This window comes from Molossus molossus, unplaced genomic scaffold, assembly GCF_014108415.1.
Source record: "Molossus molossus isolate mMolMol1 unplaced genomic scaffold, mMolMol1.p scaffold_m16_p_17, whole genome shotgun sequence".
Taxonomy (NCBI): domain Eukaryota; kingdom Metazoa; phylum Chordata; class Mammalia; order Chiroptera; family Molossidae; genus Molossus; species Molossus molossus.
This window is the reverse complement of record NW_023425352.1, coordinates 53,848,191-53,860,704: the sequence shown is the minus strand read 5'-3', so window position 1 is coordinate 53,860,704 and position 12,514 is coordinate 53,848,191. Positions and strand designations below refer to the sequence as shown.

Here is a 12,514-nt window from a genome sequence, read left to right as displayed (position 1 = left end):
GCTCTGTGGTATAATCTGACACCAGGGAGTATGATATCTATGGCTTTATTCCTTTTCTCAGGATTGCTTTTGTTATTTAGTGGTTCAACACAAATTTGAGGATTTTTTTGTTCTAGTTCTTTAAAAAATGCCATTGGGATTTTGATGTGGATTGCATTTAATCTGTTTATTGCTTTCAGTAATATGGTAACTTTAACTGTTAATTCTTCCAATCCATGAACATGGAGTATCTTTCCATTTCTTTGTGTTTATTCCAAAGTATTTAAATTTTTTTTTTGTTTCAACTGGAAATGGTATTGTTTTCTTCATTTTTCCCCCTGATATTTCATTGTTAGTATATAGGAATACAACAGATTTTTATATGTTGATTTTATATACTGCAACTTATTGTTTCTAATTGTCTTTTGGTGATGTCTTATAGAATCATGTCATCTGCAAACAGTGAGTTTTACTTCTTCATTCCCAATTTGGATGCCTTTTATTTTTGCTGTTGCCTGACTGCTCTATGATTTCCAGTACTATGTTGAAGAACTGATGAGAGTGGGCATCCTTGTCTTGTTTCTGATCTTAGAGGAAAAGCTTTTTCACCTTCATGATATTAGCTGAGGGTTTGTCATATATGGCCATTATTATCTTGAGATACTTTCCTTCTATACCCATTTGAGTGTTTTAACTTGCCAAATTCTTTTTCTGCATCTACTGATGTGATCACATGATTTTTATGTTATATAATATGTGCTTTTTGATATGCTTTTGATGGACTAAGTAGCATGTATATTTTCTTCTTTGGTGATAATTATACATTTGATACAAACTCTTAAAATAATATTTAATCTTGGTTCATCCTTGACAAACTTTCTGGAGTCTAGGAGACCACATGGGCAATCTAGTGGTCTAATAAAATGGAGATTTTTCCTGTTAATCAAGAGATAACGATATTCGTCTCAGTGCTGCTAGTGGCATTATATGGCTGTACAGGTCACTTAATCTTGGGTGCCTCTGGAAAATTATGAAGATACTGACCATCTTAGTTCAGAAAAAATTAATGAAATGTCTATTTCAAAAATAAAATAAAATAAAGGTTCTAGAAACAAATCTTGATTTTAAAATGGTATTTTTATAAAAATCAATTTTAGAAGTAAAAAGCTTCACACCTAGAATCATGGGAAAATAAGGGCTTTTTGGGGGGGTTTTTGTTTTAAAGAATGAGATGTTATAGTTCAAAAATTGAATAAGTATTTATTGTTCCAGAAGTTACATTGCTTTTTATACATATTTCATAAATGATACAGGATTTTACACATGTTCAATATTTTGCTATTTGTTTAAAGGACTTTTCTCTACGTCCATCCTCCCTCCTTTGCCTCCCACACATCCTGAAAGGACTTGCTCATTGCACTGTGCTATTTCTTCTTAAAAACCCTGTGCACAAACAGGATAAATGGTTTAAAAATAATTCACACAACTTAACAAAAATAAATGAAGGAAGAGGTTGTGACTGGGGAGCGGCAGGGGCAGGAAGTGGGAGGAGGGGTTGGGAAGTGGAGACATGCATCCTTTCATTCCATCATGCCAGTGGAAGGGGAGGTGGCAGGAGCAGCAGCAGCAGCAATCCTGGCTGGCCTTCAACCTCTGCAAGGCACCTGGAGTCTGGGTTTGTCATTTAAAATTTTTCTTTTCATACACAATGATCCCAAAGGAGAAAGAAAAAGAGAAAGAAATCCCTTGCCACAATGAGGAGGGATGAATCATGTGAAAGAAAAAAGCCAATCAGCTGTGTGGCAAGCCCCATCATCCTCTCCACCCTGCCCCCACAGTAATTAAAAACAGATTATTAGACAGAATCCTTTGATTTTCAAGTGCATATGTCATCTGGAAATATGGTAGAAAATATTTAGATAGAGTACAAGATTAATGCTTCTTTCTCTCAATTTAAGAAAAAATTGGGTGAAGAAGGTAGATTGAAAGAAGCCATAGAAATGTATGCCTGTATAAAGATAAATTGCACCCTTTGAGATCCACACACTTGATTTACAACTACTGAAGTGGTGGAGGTGGGAGGGCTCACAAACAGCGTGGAAGTGTGTGTGTCCTTCGAGACTAACAACGCCTCCAGACAAGACAGCGGCATCTGGGTGGCCTGGAATGCTGTCACGCAAGCAGATTAACAGCAATGAAATTACTCTGGTTCTGAAATGGCTACAAAGCCATGATTTTTAGCCAATTCATAAACCTTACATCTTCCTGATTTGGTAATACAGCTGAACACCTCCTCTCCCCCCAATATGAGTTGTGGAGGGAGAGGGGAATATCAAATGAGATAGTTAAAGAAGAGAAATTCTGCCTCCTCTTAAAGATTAATTAGTAAAAAACAAAACAAAAAAATAAACCTCATGCAGTGTTGCCAATGATTTCTAGATACTGATTCAGAGCACTGGAATATACAGACATTTAAGAAGGTATAATCCAAAGTGTCAATCATTAAGCAGTCATAAATTGGTTCCAATTATCATATAGATAAAATTAATGTAACCAACAGGTGTGAGTGGTCAGAAAAGGGGCACAAGTGGGACAGATTCTTGGTTTACTTTGTAGAGGCTGGGTCCAATTTAAAATAAATGATAATGACATGGGCTCAGACTCTGTTTGCCACCCACATATCTTGAGAATTTGCTTTTCTGGTATATTTTTTGACTCCTATGTGAAAAATAAGAAAAGTTAAATTAAAAAAAAAATAGAGCTGAGTAAGAATGCTGGTGTGTCACTGTTTTTGCTGACCTGCAAAGACAATGCAAGAACTAACACCCCAGCATCATTTACTCTTTATGAATATCTCAACTATATAATGGATCATTTCATCCAGGAACTGAGATGCTTGATTAAGACAGTATTCAATAAGCCCTTTGAGCTTATATTTCACAAAGCCTGATCTTTAGATTTTAACATTCCTTTCTTCCCTAAGATCCTTGATTTTTTTTTTTTTTAATTAAAGGTAAAAACCCTCCACCCCAACATAGCTCCCAGCTTCCACCTGCAATGTTTTAATTAAAAAGGCAATAGTTATAAACAAGTGTTCTTTCTGCTGGGATTCAGAGGCTCTTTGCAGATCAATCTTTTTCACCAATTTGTCGGAGGGGCAGATGTGCTTGTAATGGGTCTCTCAGTCTCTTAAGGTCCATTTCTGCCTAAAATAGAAACAAAAGGTGAGAAAAACTTGCTAGTGAAGCATTCAATGATATTAGTGCTTCCTAAGAAAAGGAAATTATCTCTCCTCCATCACTATGTGTAAGAGAAATCATCTCAATTACTCTCAAAATAAGAGTGCCTCTGAGGCAAAGAGCTTTAAAGCCATAGGACAACAAAGGGGGACTAAAATCAAAGTCTGGCAGTTTCAGCTGTCAACAGAGCCTCCAGAAAGACTGTGTTTCAATAGGGCAAGATTCAGGGGCTGAAGAATATGGGGAGCATCTGATATACCACGATGTTTTTCCAGAGAGATGCCCTTTCACACACCTTTGCCTGGAGCCAGATATTTAACTTATGCTGCTCAAGACTTTTGTTGTTTATCCAATAGTGGTTTAAGTTTTTCAGTAGCTACTGATCTTTTAAACGAAGATGGGTAGTCAATACAGCACTTTCAAAACTCACATAGGCTTGATCCTCACCCCAGGAGCTGGATTAATAGGCATAGGGTCGGGCTGAAGCATCTGTATTTTTTTTTTTTTTTTTAATCCTCACCCGAGGACATTTTTCCATTTTTTTTGTTCAGGTAGAGCGGGAGGGAGATAGAGGAACAGAGAGAGAGAGAGAGAGAAACATCGACGTGAAAGGGGACACATCGAGTGGCTGCCACCCGCACGACCAACCAGGGCCAGGGACAAACTGCAACCGAGGCACGCGCCCTTAGCGGGAACCGAACCCGGGTCTCTCCGGACCGCAGGCCGACGCTCTAACCGCTGAGCCAAACCGGCCAGGGCGCATCTGTATTTTTTTTAAAAAACTGATTTCAGAGAGGAAGGAAGAGGGAAAGGGAGAGGGAGATAGAAATATCAGTGAGAGCCCTGGCCAGTTTGGCTCAGCAGTTAGAGCGTCGGCCTGTGGTCCGGAGAGATCCGGGTTCGGTTCCCGCTGGGGACATGTACCTCGGTTGCAATTTGTCCTCGGCCCTGGTTGGGTCCTGCGGGAGGCAGCCACTAGATGTGTCCCTTTCACATAGATGTTTCTCTCTCTCTGTCTCTTCCTCTCTTTCCCTCCCACTCTATCTGAACAAAAAATGGAAAAATGTCCTCGGGTGAGGATTAAAAAAAAGAAGAAATATCAGTGAGAGAGAACCACTGATTGGCTGCTTCCTGCACTCCCTCTACAAGCCTGCAACCCAGACATGTGCCCTGACTGGGAATCCAACTGGCGACCTATGGTTGCATGGGATGATGCTCAACCAACTGAACCACACTGGCTGGCCAAGCATTTATATTTTTAATAGCTCCAGAGATTATTCTGTTGCATTCCCTCCAGCTGAAAACCACCACACAGAGCAACAGAAGACAATGCAGGAAGATGGATTAAGCTTATTCAAAGCACAACCCCATCTCTGGACAGAGAAGGCAGAAAGGTTCAGAGAAGAGGAACTAAACATTTAAGAAGATGGAAGAACTTCTAAAGATTTTTGAAAAATCTCTAAAGTTATAAAGGACTCAGGAAAATATGATGAGGATTTATTCACCAAAATCCAATATTTCAGAGTGAGGAAGGCACACTCAGAAGTCTGAAAGAGGTAATGATTATAAAAAGTAAAATACATCAATCTTGTCCTGGCCAGTCTTGCTTAGCGGTTAGAGCGTCAACCCATGGACCAATGAGTCACAGGTTCGATTCTGGTCAAGGGCATGTACTTTGGTTGCGATTTGTCCCCGGCCCTGGTAGGGGTTGTGTGGGAGGCAGCCACATGATGTGTCCCTTTCACATCTATGTTTCTCTCTCTCTCTCTCTCTCTCCCTCCCACTCTATCTAAACAAAAATGAAAAAATGTCCTTGGGAATATATATATATATTCTTTTAAAAGAGTATCTTTTAAAAGAGTATCTTGTCGTTCAATAATTTCTTACCTGCTCCTGACAAAGATTCCTAGTAGTCTCTCTCACCTAGATTTTATTTTTGACCCATGACTTCCACACTTATTTATTTATTATTGTTATTTTTTTATCCTCACCCGAGGACACCTTTCGAGATTTTGTTCAGATAGAGTGGGAGGGAGAGAGATAGAGAGAAACATTGATGTGAAAAGGACACATCGAATGACTGCCACCTGCACGACCCAACCAGGGCCGGGGACAAACTGCAACCGAGGTACGTGCCCCTAGCGGGAACTGAACCCGGGTCTCTCTGGACCGCAGGCTGACGCTCCAACTGCTGAGCCAAACCGGCCAGGGCCATACTTATTTATTTTTTAATATATATATTTTTAATTGAGTTTTAGAGAGAAAAAGGAAGGAAGGAGAGATGGAAACATCGATGAGAGAGAAACATGGATCGGCTGCCTTATGCACACCCCTTACTGAGGACTGAGCCTGCAGCTTGAGTATGTGCCCTGACCGGGTACTGAATTAATGATCTCCTTGTGCATGGGATGGTACTCAATCTACTGAGACACACCAGCCAGGAGCTACCACACTTTTTAGGTGAGAAATCTCTGGGTCAATTAATTATTGCAGAAAGATTTTTAAACGAGAAAAAAGTAAAAATAGCTCTAAAAAAACAAAATGAAAAAGTAACAATATGTCTACAAATTTCAATATGCTAGTGTTAATAGGATAGCTAGGACCCACCATCTTTTCACCTGCTTGCTTGTGTTATAAAACTTTCTAGAGAGGTGTCCATGCTAAAATAGTCATTTATATCAACTAAGGAACAATTTATATATGAAAAAGAGGGCTGGATCATTTTTTCAGAGTTTACCCATTGAAGTACTCTGGTTATGGATAATAATAATGCCATGCAAGATGGGGAATATTTATTAAATTTTATTTTTGAAAAACTTACCTGAGCAATTGCATCCTTGAGTTGATTGTATTTCTCTAGGTCAAAACGTGACTTTTTGGCTCCTTTATGGAAAAATAATAAGAATTGTCTGTCTCTGGCTTCTGGATAAACATACTCCTACAAAATATAGGAGAAATTATTAGTCCTTAGTGTACTATCTTCACAAAATACGCATTTATGTACTGTTGATTAGATTCAACACATATGCACACATATATATACTGACATGAGTTGTGTTAAATATTTAATTATTTCTTATACATTTTATTGCAATACACACACAGAAGAACACACAAACTAAAAATGTACATTACAATGAATCATCACACAATGAACACACTAATCATCACTGGCTAAGAAAAACAGAACACTGTCAACAACCCAGAAGCTCCCCTCCTGTTCCTTCCCAATTACTAACACCTCCTTCCCCCAAAAGTAATAAATATCTTGACTTTTATGATAATTATTTTCTAGCTTTATTTATAGCTTCCCTACTTATGTATATATCCCCCCCAACTCTATAGCTTAGTTTTTTGAATTTTATATAAATGGAGTCAGATAGTGTGTATATATGACAATTTTCACTCAATATTACTGCTTGTGAGACTCATCTTTTGTGTGTAGCTGTAGTCTATTAATTTCTGTTGCTATTTTATATTCTGTTGTATGACTACATCACATTTTATTTATCCACTGTACTACTGACAGACTTTTTTTTATCCTCACCCGAGGACATCTTTCCATTTTTTGTACAGATAGAGTGGGAGGGAGAGAGAGGAAGGGAGAGAGAGAGAGAAACATCGACGTGAAGGGACACATCGAGTGGCTGCCACCCGCACGACCAACCAGGGCCAGGGACAAACTGCAACCGAGGTACGTGCCCTTAGCGGGAACCGAACCCGGGTCTCTCTGGACCGCAGGCCGACGCTCTAACCGCTGAGCCAAACTGGCCAGGGCAACTGACAGACTTTTAAGTTGTTTCTAGGTTTGGGCTATTATGAATAATACGGCCAAAAACATGTCTGGACTTATCTCTTCTGTTGGGGATATACTTATGAGTAGAAATCCTAGATCATAGATTATGCATGTGTTCAAATATAAGAAGTCATATCAAACAGGTTTCCAAAATCATTGTACGAGTTGTACTCCAGTCAACAGAGTATGAGAGTTTCCATCACTCCACATCTTTGGCAATAATGCTATTAACCAGTTTTTTTTAAACAGCAATTCTGGTATGTGTGCTAAGTACTACCTCATTTTTAAAAAACAGCTTTATAATTCACATACCATACAAATCACCCATGTAGAGTATAATATTCAATGGTTTTTAGTATATTCACAAAGTTACACAACCATTACTACAATCAATTTTAGAACATTTTCATCCCCTAAAGAAACTCCATACTCTTTAATAGTCACTTCCTATCTCCCTCAACACTTCCAGTTCTAAGCAACTACTAATCTTTCTGACTATAGATTTGCATATTCTGGACATTTCATATAAATAAAATTATTCAACTTTTAGCCTTTTGTGTCTTGCTTTTTTCAAGTTTAATTCATTTGTGACATGTACAACTTCATTTCTTTTTATTGCCAAATAATATTCCATTGACTGGATATACCACCTTTCATTTATCCACTCACCAATTGAAAGATATATGGATTGCTTCTACTTTTTGACTACTATGAATAAGACTGCTATAAACATTCATGTACAAGTTTTTGTATGCACATGTTTTCATTCCTCTTAAAGATATATAGCATTATCTGCATCACTCATGATGTTGAGGCTTTGTCATTTCATATATATATATATATATATATTTTAAATTTAATTTAATGTTTTTTTAAATTTTATTTTTGTAACAGATGTTTCTCCTTTTTTACCCCATTGACACCCTCCTCCCCATCCCCCCCACCCCGTCCCCAGCTTTGTTATTCATGTCCATTGGTTATGCGTACATGCATATAAGTTCTGTGATTTATCTCTTCCCTCCCACCACCACCGCCCTCTTCTGATGGTTGTCAGTCTGTACCCTACTTCCACGTCTCTGGGTCGTGGAAAAATAAAATCTGGGTGAGAGAGACTACTAGGAATCTTTGTCAGGAGCAGCTAAGAAATTATTGAACGACAATAATATGGTATTTGTCTTTTTCTGCTTGGCTTGTTTTGCTTAGGATAATACTTTCCAGGTCCCTCCATGTTGTCTCAAAGGATAGAGATCTTTCTTTCTTACAGCTGCATAGTACTCCATTGTGTATATGTACCACAGCTTTTTTTTCTAAATTTGATTAATTTATTTTTGTTACAGATGTTTCTCCTTTTCTCCCACTGATTCCACCTTCTCCCTCCCTCCCCACCCTGTCCCCACCTTTGTTGTCCATGTCCATTGTTCATGCATGTACCACAGCTTTTTTATCCATTCGTCTACTGATGGACATTTGCGCTCTTTTCAGATCTTAGCTATTGTAAATAGTGCTGCTATGAACATGGAGGTACATATATTCTTTCTGATTGGCGTTTTAGGTTTCTTAGAGTATATTCCTAGAAGTGGGATCACAGGGTCAAATGGCAATTCAATTTTTAATTTTTTGAGGTAACACCATATAGTTTTCCATGGTGGCTGTACCAGTCTGCATTCCCACCAGCAGTGTGCAAGAGTTCCCTTTTCTCCATACCCTCGCCAACACTTTTTGTTTGATGCTTTGTTGATGGCGGCCATTCTGAAAGGTATGAGGTGATACCTCATTGTTGTTTTAATTTGCATCTCTCTGATGATTAGTGATGTTGAGCATTTCTTCATGTGTCTCTTGGTCATTTAAATGTCCTGTTTGGAGGGGTGTCTATTTAGCTCCTCTGCCCATTTTTTAAATTGGGTTCTTTGTCTTCCTTTTGTTGAGTTGTATGAGTACTCTATATATTTTGGAAATTAACCCCTTATTTGATGTATCATTGACAATTATGCTCTCCCATATAGTGGGTTCCCTTTCTATTTTGATGATTGTTTCTTTTGCTGTGCAGAAGCGTTTGAGTTTGATGTAGTCCCATGTGTTCATTTTCTCCTTTGTTTCTGTTGCCTTAGGTGATGTATCCATAAAAAAATCTGCTGTGTATCATGTCCAAAATTTTGTTGCCTACATTTTCTTCTAGAATTTTTATGGATTCATGAGTTACATTTAAGTCTTTTATCCATTTTGAGTTTATTTTTGTGTATGGTGTAAGTTGATGGTCTAGTTTCATTTTTTTGCATGTAGTGGTTCAGTTTTCCCAGCACCATTTATTAAAGAGGCTGTCTTTACTCCACTGTATGCTCTTGCCACCTTTGTCTATTAATTGAGCATAATGTCTTGGGTCCATTTCTGGGCTCTCTGTTCTGTTCTACTGGTTTATCAGAAAAGGATGCTGGATTTTGTTGAAGGCTTTTTCGGCATTTATTGATATGATCATGTGGTTTTTAGACTTCATTTTGTTTATGTGGTGTATCACATTTATCGATTTGCGAATATTGTTGTACCAGCCTTGCATCCCTGGGATGAATCCCACTTGGTCATGGTGAATAATTTTTTTGATGTATTGCTGGATCTGATTTGCTAGTATTTTGTTCAGGATTTTGGCATCTATGTTCATCAGGGATATCGGCCTGTAGTTTTTTTTGTTTTTTTTTTTTTTGTAGTGTCTTTTTCTGGTGTTGGACTTAGAATTATGCTGGCCTCATAAAACGAGTTTGAAAGTCTTCCTTCTTGAATTTTTTGAAACAGTTTGAGGAGAATGGGTGTTAGTTTTTTTTTTTTGAATGTTCGGTAAAACTCCCCCGTGAAGCCATCCAGGCCTGGGCTTTTGTTTTCTGGGAGAGTCTTGATTACCTCTTCAATTTCCTTAGTTGTTATTGGTCTGTTCAAGTTTTCTATCTCTCCCCGGTCCAGTTTTGGAAGACTATGTGTTTCTAGAAATTAGTCTATTTTGCTGAGATTGTCGAATTTGTTGCCATATAGTTGTTCATAGTAGTTGTTAACAATCTTTTGTATTTCTGTGGTTCCTTCTTCTTTTTCATTTCTGACTTTGCGTATTTGGGTTCTCTCTCTCTGTTTCTTGGTGAGTCTAGCTAAGGGTCCATCAATCTTGTTTATCTTTTTCAAAAAAAACAGCTCTTTGTTTCATTGATCTCGTGAATTGTTTTTTTGGTCTCTATGTCATTTATTTCTGCTCTGATCGTTACTATTTCCTTCCTTCTATTTGCTCTGGGGTTTTCTTTTTGTTTGCATTCTAATTCTTTAAGTTGTGAGGTTAGCCTTTTAGAAATTTTTCTTGTTTCTTGAGGTAGGCCTATAGTGCTATGAACTTCCCTCTCAGAACTGCTTTTGCTGCATCCCATAGATTTTGTGTTGTTGTGTGTTCATTTTCATTGGTTTCCAGGAAGTTTTTAATTTCTTCCTTGATCTCCTCAGTGACCCATTCATTGTTTATAACATGCTATTTAGCTTCCATGTGTTCAAATGTTTTTGCATGTTCTTGTTGCAATTGATTTCTAGTTTCATGCCATTGTGATCTGAGAAGATGCTTGATACGATTTCAGTCTTCTTGAACTTGTAGAGACTTAGTTTGTGTCCTAACATGTGGTCTATGTTTGAGAATGTCCCATGTGCACTTGACAAGAATGTGAATTCTTTGGTTTTGGGGTGTAATTCTCTGTAGATATCTATTAAATCCATTTGGTCTAGTGCTTCATTTAGAGTCTCTGTTTCCTTGCTGATTTTTTATCTAGAGGATCTATCCAGTGATGTTAGTGGGGTGTTGACGTCCCCTGCTATGATTGCATTGCTGTCAATTTCTCCTCTGAAATCCTCCAAAAGATATTTAATATATTTTGGTGCTCCTATATTGGGTGCATATGTTTATCAAGGTTATATCTTCCTGTTGGATAGATCCTTTCAATATTATGTAGTGGCTTCTTTGTCTCTAGTTATGGCCTTCATTTTGAAATCCATTTTATCAGATATGAGTATTGCTACCCCAGCTTTTTTTTCCCTTTCTGTTTGCTTGGAAGATTTTTTTTCCATCCCTTCACTTTCAACCTATGTGAGTCTTTTGTTGTGGGGTGGGTCTCTTATAAACAACATATAGATGAGTCATGCTTTCTTATCCAATCAACTACTCTGTGCCTTTTAATCGGAGCATTCAAACCATTCACACTTAAGATGATTATTGATATGTACTTATTTGCCATTTTTGTTTAGTTTGGTTATAGTTTTCTTCCTATTTCCTCTACTAATTACAGCAGTCCTTTTCACATTTCTTGCAGTGCTGGTTTGATGCCCTTAGGCTTTTTTTTTTTTTTGGTCTGGAAAGCTCTTTATTTGACCTTCTATTTTGAATGATAGCCTTGGTGGGTAGAGTAGTCTTAGATTCAAATCCTTGTTTTTCATGACTTTGAGTACTTAATGCCATTCTCTTCTGGTCTGTAGTGTTTCTGTTGAGAAGTCAGCTGAGAGCCTTATGGGGGTTCCTTTGTACATAACCTGTTGCTTATCTCTTGCTGCTTTTAGAGTTCTCTCTTTGTCTTTAATTTTTTGGCATTTTAATTACTATGTGTGTTGGTGTGGGCCTGTTTCAGTTCTTCTTGCTTGGGGCTCCCTGTGTTTCTTGAACTTGAATGCCTTCTTCCTTCACCAAATTAGGCAAGTTTTTTTGTCACTATTTCTTCAAATATATTCTCTAACCCTTGCTCATTTTCTTCTTTTTTGGGGACTCCTACGATGCGAATATTATTACGTTTCCAGTTATCCCACAGTTCTCTTAGGCTGTCTTCCTGTTTTTTTGTTCAATTTTTTTTTTAATCCTCTCCTGAGGACATTTTTGCATTTATCTTCAGATAGAGAGGGAAAGAAAGAGGGAGAGAGAGAGACACATCAAGTGGTTGCCACCCACACAACCCCAACTAGGCTGGGGATATACTGCAACCAAGGCACATGCCCTTAGTGGGAACCTAACCCGGAATTTTCCAATCCGTAGGTCGATGCTCTAACTGCTGAGCAAAACTGACCAGGGCTGTCTTCCTGTTTTTCAATTGTTTTTTCCTTTTGGTTCTCTGATTGGTTGATTTTTTCTACCCTGTCTTCTAATTCACTGATCCGGTCCTCAGCTTCCTCTACTCGGCTGTTTAGACCTTCCAATGTGTTCTTTATTTCTAATACAGTGATACCTCGGTTCTCGAACATAATTCGTTCCAGGAGGACGGTCGAGAACCGAATTGTTCGAGAACCGAAACAATGAAACCCAATAGGAAAGCGGACTCCACAAAGCGTGACTCTCTCTCTGCACTCACACTGATGACGCAAGCAAGGTGCGCTGGGCCGAATGAACGCCATTCGGCTCAACTCAGCTCATCTCGGAAGTTCGAGTTCCAAATATTTGTTCGGATTCCGAGACAAAAGTTTCTCGAATCCCGATTTGGTCGAAAACCGAGGCGTTCGAGAA

The 12,514-nt window shown here is 38.3% G+C and overlaps 1 protein-coding gene across 4 annotated transcripts in view; it reads right to left on the bottom strand.

The window, feature by feature from the left end:
• Nucleotides 1–1,219: 1,219 nt before the first annotated feature.
• Nucleotides 1,220–12,514, bottom strand: part of MCU (mitochondrial calcium uniporter) — a 275,222-nt gene continuing 263,927 nt past the window's right edge. For all 4 annotated transcript variants that reach the window (XR_004959979.1, XM_036265017.1, XM_036265018.1 and 1 more), the window contains 2 exons: nt 6,040–6,156; nt 1,220–3,185 (listed from right to left, as the gene is read on the bottom strand). Coding sequence is in view for 3 of the 4 variants with exons in the window: in XM_036265017.1 (XP_036120910.1) it covers nt 3,108–3,185; nt 6,040–6,156 (195 nt within the window). In the remaining variant the exon portion in view is untranslated. The remainder of the gene's footprint in view (nt 3,186–6,039; nt 6,157–12,514) is intronic.